This window comes from Phodopus roborovskii, unplaced genomic scaffold (assembly GCF_943737965.1).
Source record: "Phodopus roborovskii unplaced genomic scaffold, PHOROB, whole genome shotgun sequence".
NCBI lineage: Eukaryota > Metazoa > Chordata > Mammalia > Rodentia > Cricetidae > Phodopus > Phodopus roborovskii.
Window position 1 is genome coordinate 36,373,541 of NW_026126525.1, and position 19,591 is coordinate 36,393,131.

General features: G+C 37.6%; 2 protein-coding genes across 2 annotated transcripts in view; one reads left to right on the forward strand and one right to left on the reverse strand.

The window, feature by feature from the left end:
• Rmdn1 (regulator of microtubule dynamics 1) overlaps nucleotides 1-14,343 on the reverse strand; it is a 29,630-nt gene extending 15,287 nt beyond the window's left edge. Inside the window, exons 1-4 of the mRNA XM_051198437.1 lie at nucleotides 14,146-14,343; nucleotides 7,151-7,268; nucleotides 3,673-3,760; nucleotides 2,018-2,177 (exon numbers count right to left, since the gene is read on the reverse strand). Of these exons, the coding sequence (XP_051054394.1) occupies nucleotides 2,018-2,177; nucleotides 3,673-3,760; nucleotides 7,151-7,268; nucleotides 14,146-14,274 (495 nt within the window). The 5' untranslated portion in view covers nucleotides 14,275-14,343. The remainder of the gene's footprint in view (nucleotides 1-2,017; nucleotides 2,178-3,672; nucleotides 3,761-7,150; nucleotides 7,269-14,145) is intronic.
• Nucleotides 14,344-18,670: 4,327 nt separating this feature from the next.
• The window catches only part of Cpne3 (copine 3), a 55,031-nt gene continuing 54,110 nt past the window's right edge, over nucleotides 18,671-19,591 (forward strand). Inside the window, exon 1 of the mRNA XM_051198440.1 lies at nucleotides 18,671-18,822. The gene's annotated coding sequence lies outside the window, so the exon portion shown is untranslated. The remainder of the gene's footprint in view (nucleotides 18,823-19,591) is intronic.

A 19,591-nucleotide genomic window follows, 5' to 3' on the forward strand; every position in this document is an offset into this window, starting at 1 on the left:
TGGGAAAAAATAATAATTTAAATAAATGTCACCTTTTTTCTTTTTTTTTCAAAATAGAGATTGAGCTACAGAGGTAGCTTAGCATTTGAGCACTGTTCTTGCTGAGGACCCCAGTTGGATTCCCCTAGAACCTGCATTGGAAAGCTTACAAGTGCCTATTACTCCAGCTCCAGGGGGATCCAATGCCTGGATCCCAGGGCACCTGCACTCACATGACATACCCACATACAGATACATACATGTACACATAAATTAAATTGAGATAAATTAAAAAAGGATGTTCTCTAATTATAGTATCTTTCTTTCAATAATATGGAATAAGACAAAGGGTCACTACTACTCAACACTGTATTTAATTAAGGTTCTAGCCAGGGACCTGGGAATGAAAAAGTACTTCAAAAAGGGTTCAAATGGGCTGGGAAGTGATGGCACATGCCTTTAATCCCAGCACTTGGGAAGCAGAGGCAGTCAGAGCTTCAAGGCCAGTCTGGTTTACATAGTGAGTTTCTAGACAGAGGAAATCTGTCTTGGGGGGGGAAAAGTGTTCAAATGGAAAAAGAAAATACAAAGCAAAACTAATAGATGATATCAACTGATCTTACATCTGTAATAGAATCTTAATAGAGCTAATAGATAATTTTCAAACACAGGATATAAAAATCAAAATGAAAAAATACTTGCATTCTTATACACCACCAATAATCTCAAAAAATTTTCAAGTACACAATTAAGAGACTCAAAAAATGTCTGAGAATGATTTTAACCAAATTAAGTCAACAAGTACTATGAAAATACAAAACACTGCTGAAAAACATTAATGATTCAAATAAGTAGAAACTGGGTAAAATACTTAATATCATTACGATCCTCCTCAAATTGATCTATAGACAATGAAATATAAATCCCAACAGGATGACTTGTAAAAATGCTACAAAGAAACTAAAATGGAAAGAGCTGGAATGATGGCTCAGCAATTAAGAACACTTCTTGCAGAAGACCTGGTTCATTTCTAGTACCCATGTGGTGGTTTACAACTGTCCATCAACTCTAGTTCTAAGGGATCCAATGTCCTCTTCTAACTGCCCAAGGGTACTAGGGATGCACATGGTGACTATATATCCACATACACAAGTAAAACACTCATACAAATAAAGAAAGCAACATTTTTAAAACTGTTTTTAAATTTTCTTCTTAAAAGAAAAAAGTCTTGGACTGGAGACATGGTTCAGAGGTTAAGAGCACTGGCTACTCTTCCAGAGATTCTGAGTAAAATTTCCAGCAACTGCATAGTGCCTCACAACCATCTATCATGAGATCTAGTGCATCTTCTGGTGTGAACATTGTGTACATAAGAAAGAAAGAGAGAGAGAGAAAGGAAAGGAAAGGAAAGGAAGGAAGGAAGGAAGGAAGGAAGGAAGGAAGGAAGGAAGGAAGGAAGGGGAAAAAGTCCTAATTGAAGGTGCCATTGACACAACCACCAATCTCTCTAAATTACTGAAAACCTGCTGAAAAACAGTAAGGAGATGCAGAAACTAGCTAAGATACGGGATTCACATTAGTTTTCAGTTTTCCAGCTGCTATATTCCCACTGTCTCATACACCAGAAACAGTAAGAAAAAGAAACACTAAAGGGGGGCAGAGGTGTTGGGTGTTGGTTCAAACTAGATCTTAACAATGTGGCCTTAGCTCTCCTGGAACTCTCCATTCTCCTGCCTTTGCTTCCCCCATACTGAGATTACAGGTTTATACCAACATGTTCAGCACTGAACATATTATGTCAAGTGCTTGCTATACTAAGTGCAAAGATCGTTAACTTATAGCATTTGTTTAAAAATGGGCACTCATAAGCATTCGCAAAAGTATTTTATCAAGCATACTAACAGAGTTAGACTACCTGTTCAAACTCAAAACTAGCAATCCTGTCCCTAGTCCTTTAAAATTGAGCATCCTCACATAAGTTAGGAATAACAGGTAGACATCAACATAGTCTTCATCACATAACATTTTATTAACTCACCTTATGAGCAGCAAAACTTGATTCATTTTTCTCCAGTGCTCTTTTTGCATACTCTAGGGCTTCATATACCAAAACTTTTTTTTCTTCTTCTGAAGTCTTACTAAGCTGTGCTATGTCACGTGATGCTCGTGCCAACCGCCACAGTAACTCTGCATCTTCACTAATTTTGGACAAGATATAAAACCATCTTAATTCACACTGAAAAACTGTTAAAGATCACAACACTAATGAAAGTTCTTTCAGCTTAGTTAGGATACACCAAGTATCATATTTTTAATACTATTCCTTCATAAACTTCCTTATTTACTAAAATCTATTGAAATTTTCCAAATTATTTGCAAACATTAACATTTTTATATAATACCTAAGACACTGACTTCTTTAAAAAATGATTTTGTATTCAGTTATTTGAACACTTGTCTTGAAGCTCAACATGTAACATGAGGCTTGATTTACTAACACTGTACTTTATGTAACTCCTGTTTCAGATAGTACCATAAAATACATTAGCTTTATGGACAGGGCCATACTCTAAAAATGCAACTGCCAGTGGGTCCAAGACCTAACACTAATGTACAAACTAACTTAGTGTAGCACATTCTATATGGAGAGATACCTTTCCCAGCCTGGTTACAAGGGTCAAGGTAGAAGGGTGCCTTGGTCCTGATTCAATTTGATGATGGGACAGACTTAGTAGACATCCTATGGGAGGCCTTACCTCTCTATGGAGCAGATGGGAGGATGGGGGAGTGGAAGGAGTAGGAAAAAAGGAGGAAGGGGGAACTGGGATTGGAATGTAAAAAATAAATAAATTAAAAACAAACAAACAAACAAAAAACTGCAACTGCCAAATCCTTTACTCCAAATACATTTGGCAAAAAAAAAAAAAAAAAAAAAAAAAAAGAAAAGAAAAAAAAAAGAAAAGAAAAAGTTACTTATTTGTATATGAATGAATGATTGAACAAATGTAATCACAAACTAAATCCCAAGTTTCACTGACATGATGTTGTATGACATATGTCAAGTAAGGGGACTGGACTCCTTGAAGAACTATTATTTAAACATAATATAAAATAAAAATGGCTAATAAACTAGAAATCATAATTGATAAAAATGTTTTAACCTTGAATTACTTTTTATTAAATGTGTGTGTGCTTAAACCTAATTTGTATTTTCTCTTTGAGGATGAAAAATAGCATTCACGTAAATCATTGAAGCTAACGGTATCAAAAAAGTATGCTTATTATTTAGTAACATGGAATAATTATACCTCAGCTTACTTTTCAAATAAGCACTGTCAAATGCCCAAACAATGCACTCATGAAGACTTATATCAATTAGGAATTACATTTTTAAAAAACAAGAAAAATCGGTGATGAAAAATGAATATGTTTAGTGATAATTTTGTAAACCAATGCATAATAGAAAAAAATTTCAACATACTAGCAGAATAGGAGCAATTTTTACAAATCAATGAGATTTAAATATCACTTTCCAATCATTTACTTTAAATTATGATTTATTATAAACTGAACTCTAAGAAATACTACTTTGAATAAAAAGTTATACAAAAAGTTTAATACCAAGAACCATTTTATTGTTAACAAAAACTTTTTAAGTTAACCTGAAACCCGGATAAATCATACATTCCTTACCTTTCCTTGTATTGTGTGAGCAACTGATAAAGCTTCTCTGTTTCTCCACTTTCATATAAGTAGTCTGCTTGCTGAAGTATTTCTTCAACTTCCAAAATCATAAAATGAAAACAAGAATTACCACTGTTAGATATGCTAACAAAACCAGACATAGAAACTACTTTTAAATCAGATTCTGAACTGTCCATAAAAAAGTATTGTAGCAGTAAGTATGAAATAAGTATAGTAAGTGATCTACTAAAACCACAGAGGATACAACTCAGAGAATATAGGATACTAAATTTAATGAATACAGTTTTAAAAACAATGAAAAAGAATGATTCCTTGTTAGGAATTTATGGCATAGAAACTATAATGTTTTTGCTGCTGCTGTTATTTAGTAAGTGTCATGCACTGTAGGAAGGGATGATATAGGAACTGGAGAGATGGTTCAGTGGTAAAGGCTAGAGTTTGGCTCCCAGTAGACGTGTCAGGTGGCTCACAACCATCTATAGCTCTAGCTGCAGAGTATCAGACACACTCTTCTGTCCTCCTTGGATAAATGTATGTACCATCCCCACCTCATCCCCTCTCTTTTACACACACACAAACACAATACATTTTAAAGAAAATAATATACTCTATCTACTTGTAGAACTAACACTATTTTACTATATTCTCTTATTATCTAATTTATACATACATTCCGTTACAGAAAAAGTCAAACTTGTAACAAACTTAGACAAAGCTAACTACACAGATAATCTGAAACATAATTTACTGGCACCGTATTCCTTCCAACTCTTAAAACAAGTACACATGGCTATAAAGTATTGTTAATAAAAACATTAATCACAATCTAATGCCCCCAAATTTGGTTGTTTACCAAACACGGTAAGTCTGAATCCCAGGAAATTTCAGTTATTACTAAGATACACACTGATTTAGATTTTGCCTTCTATAAGGGTACCTTATTATATTATACCTCCTATAAGCCTGTATCCTATTTATTATTTATCTTGATTTTGTTGCTTTACATATATGAACGTTTTACCAACATGTATGTTTGTGCATCATGTGTGTACCTGGTGAGTGAAGAAGCCAGAAGAGGATGCTGATCTTTTGGAACTGAAGTTAAGATGATATGAGCTGCCATGTGGGTGCTGGAATGGAACCCAGGTCCTCTAGAAGAGTAGGCAGTGCTTTTGACCACTTAGTCATCTCTCCAGTGCCATTTTATTTTAGTCATAGTGTTTTTTGAGGTTAAAAGTTTAAGTTTAAAAAATTAAAATATATTAGACAAACACAAAACCATGAAATTCATGGCATAACCATACTGTAAGTTAATATCACCAATTATATTACTTACAAAATTGGATGACAACAGTAAATAAATACTAAAATTTATTAAACATATTTTCTAACTAATTGCACTTCCATCTAATTAGTTAGGATGAATTCTAATATACTTAAGAATTTTGCTTAAATTTATGAAATTTGCTTAAAATTCTAGTCCATTTTATTATATATATATATATATATATATATATGATAAATAGTTGATTTGCAACGTTTGTTTTTAAACATACAAGTTTTAGGATAAGTAGCAATTTCATCATGCTTATAATGAAGTAATTTTATTTTAACATATTTTTGAGGTTTATTCATTTTTATTTTTATGTGTATTATTGTTGTCTTGCTTGTACCATGTGTATAATACAATACCTGCAGACACCAGAACACAACTGGATCCCTACAACTAAAGTTACAGTTACTAGCTATGATGTAGTTGCTGGAAATTAAACCTGAGTCCTCTGTAATAGCGGCAGGTGGTCTTAATCACTAAGATAGTCCCTTTTTTTTTTTAACTCTCAATATGTAGTACATGGTAATAGGGGATTCATATTCCTGCCTCAACTTCCCATGTTCTGGGATTCAACAAGTATCCCAATGAACAACTTAATAAGTTTGTACTATCTTAAGTTACCAACTTTGCCAGAATATTATTTACCATTAATACAATGGTAAAATATATTGCTTGGTAAATCTAAATAGATTCATGAAAATATATAAACAGAAAGTTAATTTTATTCCTTTATTACTCTACAATGCCTGAAAACTAATTAATGCTTTTAACAGGAATTTTATATCTCATCCGGCCAGTAATTTAAAAATTACATTAGTGCAGTGAATAATCTTTTTGTGTATATTCTAATAACTTCTCAAACCACTTAGCTCCAATTTCGTTATTAAATATTTTAGCATAATACAGTATAATATACAGGGTTTAAAAATATGTGTAATCTCCTCTGTTTCTAAAAAGGAATTCTGAAAAATAAATAGAATGTGAAAAAAATACAGTTATAGTACTACAGGCTCATATAGGTACTTGGGTAGGAGCATGCAGACCACTCCATGTACATATCTGAAAATTGGTTGTTCTCTTATTTAATATTCTGCACTGTCCTGAAAATATTTAAAAATAAGCTATGCTGCTGACAGAGAAAGCACATTTTATAAAACAATCTAAACTTTTAGAGTAAATTACTTTCAAACTAAATTATGGCAATATGGATATCCTAAGATGAGGTGAGAAACAACTATACAATAAAATCTTAAACCAGACCTAAAATAAATACATACAAATTTGTAACACTTCTGCAAAGCTTTTTCAAAGAAATGCCAATGGTGTGAAACCTGTATATGTGCTAGGAAACTTTGGCTTTCTTTCTTCTTTGTTATTGTTGTTAAATGAACTGCAGTCACATCAAAGTCATCAAGACAAAAATAAAATAATCCTTATATTTTGCTGGGGGGCTGGAAAGACAACTCAGCAGCTAAAGGCTAGGCTCACAACGATAAAATATGTTTCCTCAGACAAGTAAAATTTCCATACTTCTGTGTTTTCTTTATTTAGGGTTTAACACATGGAAAATATGCAAACTGACAGTCAAGAATCAAGATAACACCACCACCCAGATCTAAGGGCAATCATTCACACCAGTAATCCTGTGTGTTTCACAAGTACAGAAAACAATGCTATTTAGAACACTAGGAAGCTGGCTGAGAGAATAAAGAGCATGCTATAAGCATGGAGAACCCTAGCACCCAGATAAAAAGCTGATTGTGGCAGCACACATCTGTTATCCCAGCACTGGGAAGCAGAGCTCCAGGTTCAGTGACTTTGTCACTGTTGGATGGGATGGCTGGAGAAATGGCTCAGCAGTTAAAGAGCACTGGCTGTTCTTCCAGAGGTCCTGGGTTCAATTCCTGGTACACCCATGATGGCACACAACAGTCTATAACTCTACCCCTATGGAATCTGATGCCGTCTTCTGGTGTGCAGGTATATGCAGACATAAAACCCATATGCATAAACAAATAATAGTAAAGTTGGAGAGCCAAAGAGGAAGCCACAACATAAACCTCTGGCATATGCACACAGGGTTACACATTCATCCATCCACAAAATAAATCAAGAATTTTAGCTTACTCTTACCTTTGGCTGTGGCATGAACCACAGCAGCCTGGGAAAAGACTTGATAGGTTTCAAAACCCAAATAAGACAAGGCTGAGAACAAAAGGCCTCTCTTGAAAGGTCTTGTGTTTCCTATTACCTAGAGAAAATAATATATTAAAATTACGAGACTCTGAAATCATGAAGAATTTGCAGACCCAAACAAAACATATCCATTTTCTCTCACCTCCAAAGCAAGTAATTATAGACTGCTAGAAGCAAAAAAAAAAAGTTTACCAATTTCTGAGTAAACTTTTCAAACTTTGCATACAGTCTATCTTAGTAATGGAAGTAGTAGTTTGTCTAAAAGTCATTTGTAGACTAAGAATGAAAGTCGGGGGTAAAGCGTCAGGCACAAGGCACTTATTTCAAGCTCCAGAACCTCAAATTTAATTAATGAATTAACTAATTAGTTAATATGGTAAAAGTGACTGTCACATTATTATGAAAATCCTTTACAGAGACATAGGTACTATAAATTGTATAGAATAATATTAATAATAAATTTATCAATTAATTAATGATCTTCTAAACCTACACCTAACAAATACTAACTGCAGACAAGCTAAAAACTATAATATTACTAAACATAAAAAAATACAGCTCTCAGCTGGGCATTAGTGGTGCACACTTTTAATCCCAGCACTCTCCAGGCCAAGACAGGCAGATTTCTGTGAGTTCGAGCCCAGCCTGGTCTACAAAGCGAGTTCCAGGACAGGCTCCAAAGCTATGTAGGAAAACTCTGTCTTGAAAAAAAACTAACAAAAACAAAACCAAAAAAAAAAAAAAAAAAAACCCCAGCTGTCAGTGAGGATATTGTCTAAAGACCCTACAGTTTTTAAATAGATGATGAATATATTTAAGATGGACATAGTAGCACAAGCCTATAATCTCAATACTCAGCAGGCAGACCAGAAAGATATTCAAGGCCAGTCTCAACAACAGAGTTGCTGAGTTTCAGTTCAAAGCCAACTAGGATGGACCTGAGGCCCAGACTCAAACAACAAAATATACAAGCAGAATGAAATTAATTCATGATCATAACTAGATTATTTCAACCAATTACAAGGACAAACACATGTCACTCCTACAACTCTTTCTTCCATCACTTTATTTGAAATAGTATCATTTTCTCCTTTCTTTCAAATTGTTTGATGAAATTAAAAACAAACTATTACCTTTATTATAATGCAGCCTGTAATTTTTTTTTTTTTCAATCTTTTGGAGATAGGGTCCCACTTTATAGCCCAAGCTGGACTTGAGTATCTTCCTGGTCCTACTATCTCTGCTTCCAGAGATGGGATTATAAGGTTCCAGCCAAATTTTTTTTTTTCCTTCTGAAAACAACCTTAGGCCAGATATGTGGCTCAGTGATAAAGTCCTTGGGAGATCTATGTTTATCTCAGTACTAAAAAAAAAGTTAAACACACACACTTCCCCTTGATTTAAAATCTTATTTCAATCTCCATTCCCAACTCTTTCAAAAAGTCCTCCATCCTGTTTACCTGTTTCCACTTTCTAGTTACCATTTTCTCTTGAACCCACAAAAATAATATTTTTTTGAGACAGTGTTTCTGGTAGCCCAGGCTGACCTTGAACTCATTACGTAGCTGAGAATAACCTTGAACTTTTGGTCGCCCTGCCTTCATAGTCCAAAAGGAGAGGCATGAACAAATTACAAATTCATTTTTAACCAATAGTTTAACCACCAAACCACTCTATGTATGGCATTCTAATTAATGACACCTAAGTATTGTTTTGTTTCTCAGATATTGGAATATTGTAGAAACATGAAAAGAGATCATATGCATAGGACCCTAGTATATCCATGAAATTAATTTATGGCTTTTATAATCTTTGTACACAGTTTATAAATAATTAGTGTAATATTATTAATGTGCCTGTGTTTTAACTTTGACATGTTACAAGAAGGTAGCAGGGGATTTCCAATTCTATGGCACTCAAATGCCCTGAATTTTGAAGCATTTTGGGAGTTCAATTTTCAAATTTAGAATAATCACTTTATATTTCCTGTGGTCAATTCTGAATTCTCATTGTACTTTGATATATCAACAGCATCCGACAGCCAATTATTTCCTCTTAGAAAAATACATTATAAGAATGAAAATACACAATTCATGAGCTGATACTAAATTTTAAAACCAGCTTTATTGGAATATTTACATAGAATAAGCTACATACTTGAAGATACAATTTTAAGGCTTGTATAACCTGGGAAAACCCATTTTCATTACCACAATCAAGATAATAAACATACTCATCAGCTCAAAACTATCTTCTTTGTAATGTACTTTTCAAGCATTGTGTTTTGCTACTCTTAACAGTTATTTGTTTTTGAAATATTATTGCCTTGGATTTCTTCCTGTCTCATAACTGTTCCTTCTTTTTTATTAATTCATGTCCAATATCTCCTTAACTGTTATATGTGTCCAGAGCTTAATCCTCAATCTGTTTTGCATTTGTGACCTTATTTCCTATCACAGTTTTAAATGCCAGATTTCACCCATTCTATCTCTAGCCTGGATGTGTCTTCTAAACTTCTAAACTCAGTCAACATCTGTCTCTACATGAACTGTATTAGGAATTTCAAGACAGAACTCTTCCCACCAAATCTTCTCTTCTCAGTGTTCCTTATTAAGGTAAATGAGAACTGTATTCTCCTAATTGTTCCTTTTTTAGTTTGTTTTGTTTTGATTTTGGATTCATTCATTTTATTCTATGTGCATGTGTGCTTTGCCTGCAAGTATGTATATATTCTATGTACATGTATATATTCTATGGCCATGTAGAGGTCAGATCCTCTAGAACTGGAATTTCCAAAGGTTGCAAGCCACTGTGTAGGTGCTAGGAACAGAAACAGGGTCCTCTGATAGAGCATCAAGTATTCTTAACAACTGCCACTGAGCTCTATCTATCTATTGTTCTGTTTTTACAAACAAACAAAACTCACCAACTCATCTAGATTCTCTCACAATCCATATTTAATCTACATCTAAACTACTGATATGGTCTTAGCCTAGAAAAGGGGAAATACACCACACTCTAATTTACTGAATGTTCTGTCAAAAATGAATACTTGGGGCTGGAGAGATGGCTCAGCAGTTAAGAGCACTGGCTGCTCTTCCACAGGTTTTGAGTTCAAGTCACAGCAACCACATGGTATTTCAGAACCCTTTGTAATGGCATCTGATTGCCTCTTCTGGTGTGTGTGAAGACATAAAATAAATATTTTTTTAAATGAATACTCAAGATTTTAGCACCAGTAAACTGAAAACAAATCAACAGCAAAATAGCATTTAATGTTCTAGGTGCATTCTTAATTTTTAAAGACAGGCTAGTGGTATAGAGTAGTTTGTAAAGTCTTGTCTAGCATATAAGAAGCCCTGGGTTGACTCTTCGGCACCATATAAACTGGGCTTGATGCTGCTCTTATAATCACAGAAATAACCAGGGAGGTGGGGAGGTGAGCACAGGAAAATCAGGAGTTCAAGTCACCCTTGGCTACATACCTAGGATACACAAGATCTTGTCAAAAAAAAAAAAAAAAAAAAAGAGGAGGAAAAGGAGAAAAAATGTTGGACTAGGGAGAGGGTTATGCCAGATTTATAAAGGGTGATGTTAGTGCCTAAAAAAGCAAATGGAAAGACCAAGATTTTTAACATTAATTATTAGCAGCCTACTAATCCACAAGTAATGACACAGTAGAAATGTTGTATATACTACTATAATTTGAGAAAAATTTCACATTTAGAATGTCCAATGTTTTGTGAACCAATACACAACTTTCTTAAAAGGTATAGATATATCACCATTGAGTGACTATATTCTTCACTGTAAATTCATAAACTGACAAACAGTTCATCTGCTGAGTTCTTCTCAGTTTAATATCAAGCAACCCTTTATTTATGTCTGGGAAAGTAAATAATGTTTCTGCGGTTAAAATCAAAGGCCCAAGATACCTCCAAGACACTGATAACTTTAAGAATATATACAACAGCTAGAATATGCCATTTCACCTTGTACCTCTAAAGTAGGATGTAATGCTTTTTATAATGAGTTCTTAAACAACAGCAACAAAAATATCTTGAGGGAACCACAGAGATGACTCAATAAATAAAGGCACCCGCTACCACGGTCTTATGACTTGAATTCAATCCTGGAACCCACAGGATCAAAGGAGAAAACAGATTCCCATAGATTTTCCACTGACCTCCACATGTACACTCCAGCATGCATCTGAACACATATACAGAAAGTAAAATGCAATTACAATTTTTTAAACCATTTCTTATATTAAAAAAGCATACTCTCAGAATTTTTTCATCAACATTAATTTGACCAACTTTAAAGCCAGAAATTAAAAAAAAAAAAATCATTAGATGGAAAAGAGTATGTTTTTTCTATCCCTTTTCTTTGTCATTATTGCTAGAGTATCTTCCTCTTAAATATTAGAATTCCCCTATGATGGATATAAGGCCTCCTTCTTGATATAATATTAGATACTTTGAATATTTTACCATGGCTGAAAAATACAATTATATATGAACCCATTGTGGCGGAGCTTGTATTTAATCCCAGTATACTGGAGGCAGAGACAGATGGATCTCTATCAGTTCCAGGCCAGCCAGAACTGAGCTCAAAAACAAAATAAAACAATCATCACACACTGACAAAAGTAAGTCAAAAGGTAATTGGCAGACCTATTGAGCTACTTACCTATCCCATATGCCAACGTGGCCCTCCTAATACAACCCAAAATAGAACTCACTTCCCCTTTACCCCTCAAATCATATCACAGTAAGTAGTACCACCATTCATTAGGCTGTTTCAGCTAGAAACTAAAGAATTCTCCTTGACTTTTTTTTTTTTTTTTTTTTTTTTTTTTTGAGGGGGAGATAGGGCTTCTCTTAACCTCTACCATGAAACTGTAATTCTATAAAATACTTTGAATTAATCTACTTACTTAATTTCCACTAAAATTCAAGCCACATTTCTCACCTATCCTACACCAAGATATCTGTAGCTGCTCTTGCATATCTATTTTGACCAAACACTTTATTTTTTCAATGAGAATCTTCTGAAATGACTCTTGTTTTAAATGGCTTATTTGGTTTCCTATACTCTTAAACTAAAGTCAGAAATAGAACAGTTCATAAGGTTTTAAAAGCTTGTACTTATTATTGAATGACGTGAGTCCAGATGACATGTAGAGGTCAGGGAACAATTTTGGAGACTCAGTTCTATTCACAGTGGGTCTGAGCATCTATAAAGTTTTCTAAATCTGGTTGTCAAAGGCAATTTATTGAAGGCCATGGTGGTGCACACCTTTAATCCCAGCACTTGGAAGGTAGAGGCAGGTAGATCCCTGAGTTCCAGGTTAGCCTGGCCTACAGAGCAGTTCCAGGACAGCTAAGGCTACATAGAGAAACCCTGTCTCGAACCCCACCACACAAACACAAGAAGGCAATTTATCCCTTGTGTGATATTTTTCCTTTACATATACTGTGGATTTGCTGCCCTCCTTACTTTCCAAGATTAAGTGGTTAGAAGACCACAAAGTTGACACTCTTAGCTTCCTCTTTGAACCGATGCCTATCCTCTACCCTGGGAAGTCAGCTGCAATGTCTGCTGGCAATAGCAGCCTTGTGAAGAAAATATCTGCCTATTGCCACTGAGTTTTTGATATAAAACAAACAAAAAGAGGCCGGAGAAATAGCTCATTAGGAACACTGGGCTCTTCCTGAGGACCCAGGTTCAAATCCCAGCACCCATGGGGTAACTAACAACCATTATTAAATCCAGTTCCTGGGGAACCCGATGCCCTCTTCTGGCCTCCACCTACACTAGACATGCATTTGATACACAGATATACATGCAGGAAAAACACCCCTACACATAAATTAAAAAAAAAAAAAAGGAAGGAAAGTTGTTGGTAATTTTCACACCTGAAATACCAGCACTCAGAAGGCTAAGGCAAGAAAACCACCTGGGCCTCACATTAAATTCAATGCCAACCTTAGCCATTAGAGGGGCTCTGTCAAAATAAGCAAACAAATACAACCACAAAACAAAACCCTGAGATTTTAAATGAGACCTCAACAGTTGAAAGCCCGACTTAACCTCATGAGAGATCTTATTCTAGACAGCCAATTAAGCCGTAACTAGATTCCTGACATACACACACCACAGATAATAAGAATTAGTATTAAGCATGTATTTAAAGGCGTATTTTAGAGCTTAAAATAATAAAATAGTTAAATATATTTTAAAGACGGATTATAAGGACTGATGTCATCCCTTTTCAAGAATAAAGAGGGTCATGACCAGTCTAATAAAAATATCAGAACTGGGACAACTTTTTTAAATTCCAGACAGCTTTAACATATGTAGAAATCAAACTCAAGGACAATTATTTTTTAAAAAAAATAGAATATCTTATTTATTGAAAAATGCAAAGTTATATCACGAGCATTTTTGCCCCCGGGTGCTAGGCAAGGGCTGTAACACTAAACTTGCCTTCCTTCTTTTCTTTTCTTTCTTTCTAACTATTTGTTTCCAGACAGAGGCTCATTAAATTGCCCAGACTGGCCTTGAACTGAGTCGCTATCCCAAGCCGACCTTGAATTTGCGACCATCCTGCCTCGGACTCTAGTAGCTGGAACTACAGACAGCCTTGAGCCAACAGGCTGGGCTGTCTGAGGTAATAAATAACCCGAGTGCCCTAACCCTTGGTGGCTTGGCAGGAAGCAACTTTCCCAACGGTTCTTTCACCTTCCTGTTGTGTTTTCGGACGGGAAGGGCAGGGAGGACGCACACCTCTGTCCCAAGGCCAGCTGTCTCAGCAGGCTGGCAGGACACAAGCTCCACGAACGTCTAGCGGGGATGCGATGAGGGATCTCCAAACCCGGAGATGGGGTCACCCGCAACGCCCTGCAGAGAACAGGACAGCGAGTTACCTCGGAGCCCAGGAATGCCCGGACGCCACCGTGCCCATGGCTGTCCCCGGGCCTCGCCAGCTGACAGACGCTGCGGTGGGCTCCGCGCCGCAGAGGGAGAAAGCGCCACAGCCGCGAGGACAGCGCCATGACTGACAGCGCGCCAGCCTCAGCGAACCGCGCGGGGCGAAAGGCCTGTCGGGAACACTGTTCTCCAGCGTCCCCCCGCCCCCCGCCGGCGCTTCCGCCACGCCCGCAGCTTCCGGGCCTAGGGTTCCAGAGACCGGAAATAACTGGGGAGGGGTTCACGCATGCGCGCGCAGCAAGCTCAAGCGGGCCAGAGAGCCCTCCTCTGGCGGTTGTCAGCTGTCTAACTCTCAGGAGCTTTCCTGCCCTTCTCCAAAGAGTAAATTAACAGAGCTGAGGCGAAAGTTCTGAAGTAGACCCAATAATGTATGCATGAAAGAAAAGGCGATTAAAAGCAGTTTTTCTATATTTCTCTGAAGTTCTCAAAAGTAAAGTGAATCCTGGCACTTAAGGGTCCTTTTTGAAAATAAATGCTTGAATGAATTAAGTTGTCCCACATATAGAGGAGAGTGGAAAAAATCCAGAGGCTGGAGGTGTTGGGAACTAAAGTTGTGGAGCTGACTTAATACGGAAGAAAACAAAGCCCCACCAGGTCTGAGTCAAGAGATATTAGGAAGAGGAGGGATCCTACCATAGCCAGATTTTCAGAGTGCTTGCCTAGCTTGCATGAAGTTGTGGGTTCAGTTCCCAGCAATGCATAAGATTGGAGTGGTAGCACGTGCTTGCACTAGGGAGGTGGACGCACAAGCAGGAGTTCAAGGCCATCCTCAGCTATATAATGAGTTGGGTGCTAGCTTGAAATCTGGAAGACCCTCTCTCAATAAATAAAGAGTTGATTGTTGCAATCCCAGCACTATTACCTTGAATTTAAGTACAGCCTGGGCTGCCTGAGATGCCTGTTTGCTAAATTTACTAAGTGATACTGAGACCTTTCGTGTCATTTGATCTTTATGTCATTAAATTACCTCATTTAATCATCATTATGTGCAGATAGTATCTGCATTTTATAAATGAGAAGTGTTTGTCAGCAGATTTTGAGTTTCCCCAGAGTAACTCATGCCCATGAAAAAATGGATAAAACTGGTGTTCAAGCCAAGTTTCCCAACTGCAAAGACATAAGACATTGGTTTTTTATTATTATTATTATTATTATAACATGCTCATGTCAGTGATAAAGGAGAAGTAGGCCTGCAAGATTTCAATAAGGTGTGGCAAAGCTACAAGACACATTATGTTTATTTTGGGGAGACAGAAAGAGAGAAAATGAGAATCTGAGAATCTTTGGAGTTGGAGTTACAAGGAGTAACTGCTGAGCAATCTCTTCAGTCCCACATTCGAGTTCTTATTCCAAACTTTATTATATTGGTCTCTTGTTGTCTGGGAGATGGACTATAATCCACAACATCATACCCTATCTAATAAACATAGAATTTTGTCAACTTTCATATGTTAAATAAATGATAAAAATACATTATATTGAAAATATGTATATCCTTCTCAACTTCTATTGAATCCTTGCCATTTCCATAGAAGAAACTACTTTAACATATCTCTACTGCCAGCTTAATTAAATATTGCTAAATAATATGTTTATACACCATTGGAGGTCATGTTCATACTGAAATTCCATTTCTGATGTCTCAGCTACCATGAATTCTGGCTTTTCTTTTTGTGTTTGTGTGTGTTGTTGTGAATAAACCCATGGCCTTGTGCTTGTAAGACTAGGGCTCTATAACCCAGCTGCATGGACAGCCTCACCAATAATATATTTCATTGGCCATACTTATGCTGAAAAACTTGCTTACCTGAAATTTAGACTGAGTTCAGCGTCTTAAAATTTTCTGGCAGCCTTCCTTGGTTTTCCATGGTTAGGCATCATCAGTTTAAAGACTAGGGAGGGATACAGCTTATGGTAGAGTGCTTGCCTTGCCTGTATGAGACAATAGATATTTTCCTTGAGTCAATGCTGGTCATTAGTTTTTTTTGGGGGGGGTATATTGTATGATATATCCTTTCCATACTGAGGCTTTTGATGTGATTTTGTCCTATTATTGACAAGATAGGATTACTTTTTTTTAACATGGTTTTGAACCCAGAACCTTACACACATGCGTTATAATTCCTAGCATGAAATGGATCTTCTTAAGAAACAGACTTAAAGAGCTAATACTGTAACTTGGTGGTAGAGTGCTATGTGTGAGACCTTGAGTTTGATCCTTGACCCTGTAAAAGGAAATAAAAGGCAGATCAGAAACGTATCTCCCTTATCCCGGCACACAGTTACTATCTTTTCCATGTCTTTTTGACTTCATTCCCTGACCTCTCTCCTCCTCCCCCAATACTGCAAGTATCTCAGTAAGTTTCAGTCCTGCTCTCCTTTTGGTCCTACAATGAGCCAAAGCCTTCACTACATGATATTTTCTTTGCCAGTATTCCTTCATGTTCTACAACCAGATATCTTCTTCCTTTTCCCTTATGACCAAACTTTCTTACCTGGTTAATTTCAGTTTTTCTTTCCATTCTCAGTATGTTACTTCCTCACAGAAATGTCTTTTGATTCCTCCTAAACATATTTTCATTTATTAATTAATAATTTCCCTTTTACTTTTGTGATTATTTGTTTGTCTGGAGTATGTTTTGGAAGGATTGGTTACATATGCTTTCATTGTACTGTAATTTCAATGACTGTCATTTTTTCACTTACAATAAGGTATGACCCAATTTTTCTATTCATTCAATAAATATGTATCTTGTAAATATAATGTTAGATCTCAAACCTCAGACAAATGACTAAGTGAGGTATCTATTTAACATATCAAAGCAGACTCTGTTTCAGGGCCATCCTGGCTGGCATACCCCTCTTTGTACCCTAAACAACTACAGCCCAGGGACCAGGATGAGCCCCTGCCCCCAGCTTCTCTTCCCTATATAACCCAGCCATTTCAGCTACACTTCTTTTTTAGTCTTCTGGTTTGCTCCTGGCTTCTTGGATACTGGTTTTCTCTTTTGCTCTCTTGCTCCTCCACACTCCCTGCCCCACATGGCCCTGTTCAGTCTGGACACTTCCAGATGCCTCTGGCTGTGCTCTTCACAGCTTTATGATAGCTACAATAAACTCTGTCCTCCACCCATAACTAGGAGCTAGGAGTGTCATGTCCTCCTTTAAAAAAAAAAAATGTGTATTTTTCTATTCATGTAATATGCCTCCTACTCTTCTAGTAAAAGAGAAGTAAAAACAGTAGTAAAAGCTAGATGCTGAAAACTAGGAAGATGAGTGACGAAGAGCTATAAATATATTTCTGTGAGCCATTACAATTTCATTCATTTCTTTTTTTTACCCTTTCAGTGTTAAGCATTGAATACAGAGCCTCGTTCCAGTTAGGTAGGCATTTAGTATTTATAACTGCACAGCTACCTCAGCCAAACATTACAATCCTAAATTGGATAATGGCCAGAGAAAACTCACTCCGAATTTTTGAATTAATACCCATAGAAGTGAGTCATAAAGATCTTTAGGGGCAAAGCATTTTGTGGAGAGTGAAATAAGCATGCAAAGTCCTGCTTTGGAAAGGCAAATGGAAATTTTCATGACCAGCAAGCAAGGAGGAAGTAGGAGATAAAGATCTGTGACAAGGTGGGTGGCTAGCACTGTCCTTTCTCATCGACACTAAGAATTTTGAATGTTTTCTTTGTGTGACTAGGCCAGATCTAATTTACATTTTATATTGGGTCCTTCTGTATTGAGAGTAGACTAAAGGGGAGCATGGTTGATTTACCAGGGACTACTCCCTTAAAAGAAACTAACTCCTTCTCCCAGCACTTCATTCAGCCTGCCTCTCTCCATCCCGAGATTTTGCCTATTTTTTTTTTTTTTTTTTTTTTTTTTTTTTTTTTTTTTTTTTTTCTTTTTCTTTTTGCATGCTGTCACAATTGCTGGGAGTTCACATGTGAAATGGCCCAGAAAACAGTTTCCTTGTAGTTACTCAATGACATTCTTTTCTTTCTATCTTCTTCAATCATCACAGTGGGTCTTGATACAGATGTCCCATGTAGGGCTGAACTTTCCTTAGTCTCCTATTCTCTGTGCTTCTACTATTTGTGGGACTCTGTGTTAATCACTGTTAAGAGATGATAGGTGCATTCATCTATGGTTTTAACGGTAAGTTATTAGGAGTTGGGTTAATACTCTGTACATTCATCAGTCTCTGGTTCCCACTTACGGCCTATGACCTGTCTAACCATAGATCCTCTAGAGTTCCAGATGTTTGTTAGTCACAAACTGGGAACTCTGCAAGCTTCCCGGTTCTGGTATTTTAATGCCTCATGTCAACTCTGGGTTTTGTGAGAGGTCCTTAAACATCAGCAGGCAGTACCAGCCAAGAAAACTGGAGTGAAATGGGCTGGGGAACAAGTTCACTACTACCACAATCAAATCTTGGTCCCACCCATGAGCCCCGCCTTCGCCCTGAGCGGCTCCAGGACTCCGCCCTCGAACCCCGCCCCTCTGCGGGCCAGCCCTCAGGTTCCAGTAAAGATCCCCCTGTGCTGGCCACCTTGTGGTGCTCTCTGCTGGGTCTCCACCCTCATTCGGCTTCCTCGGCGACTTCGCACGTGAGTGCGTGACATTTCCCAGCTCAGGAGCTGTGTGGCCCAGCCCAAGCCTGAAGCTTCCCGGGGAGCGGGCTTGGTCTTGGCACAGAGAATTAGGGCCCGCAGGCTTCGCGCCGCTCGGCCCGCCAGGCCGGGCGCTGGAAGTGCTCCGCGGTCTTCCGGTGCCCACCCTGGGGTTCCCGGGCGGCGCGTGCCGGGTCCGCGGCCAGTCGAGGCACCGGGCTCGGGGTTAGGAGTCAGCCTTGGGCTGCAAGCGCCTCCTGGGCCTGCAGCTCGTGCACCTGGACGGACCGCGGGGCCCCGGGAAGGGCAGGGTGGGGCGAAGGGTTACTTGCTCCGAAATGTCAGCTCAGCAGGCAGAGTTTGGTGAACCAGACGAACCGGTCGTGTGGGGATTGGTGGAGGGAGAGGCTGCATGGTTTGGGGAAAGGTGATACCGAATTCAGTGCAAAGTCAAGACAGCGTGAAGTCCTAGTAGTTCCTGCACCTGTACTGGCATCTAAAGTCTGCCCGGTGCTTCGGGCTTACTGCACACCGGCCGTGGAGGAAGGGCAGTGGAATTTGTTTTTCAGTCAGAAACATGAAGGAGCAAAGTGACCATTAGTGCTGGACCAAATGCACTTGACCTAATGCAACTTTTGCTTCCCCTCTGTTACTCGTTGGTGGCCAAGTGAGGATAATCAAATAGAGAGTAGGGCGGGGTTAAAAATAGTAATGGATCGCAGTGATCCACAGCCACTGTGCTAACAGTTATATATATATATGTATG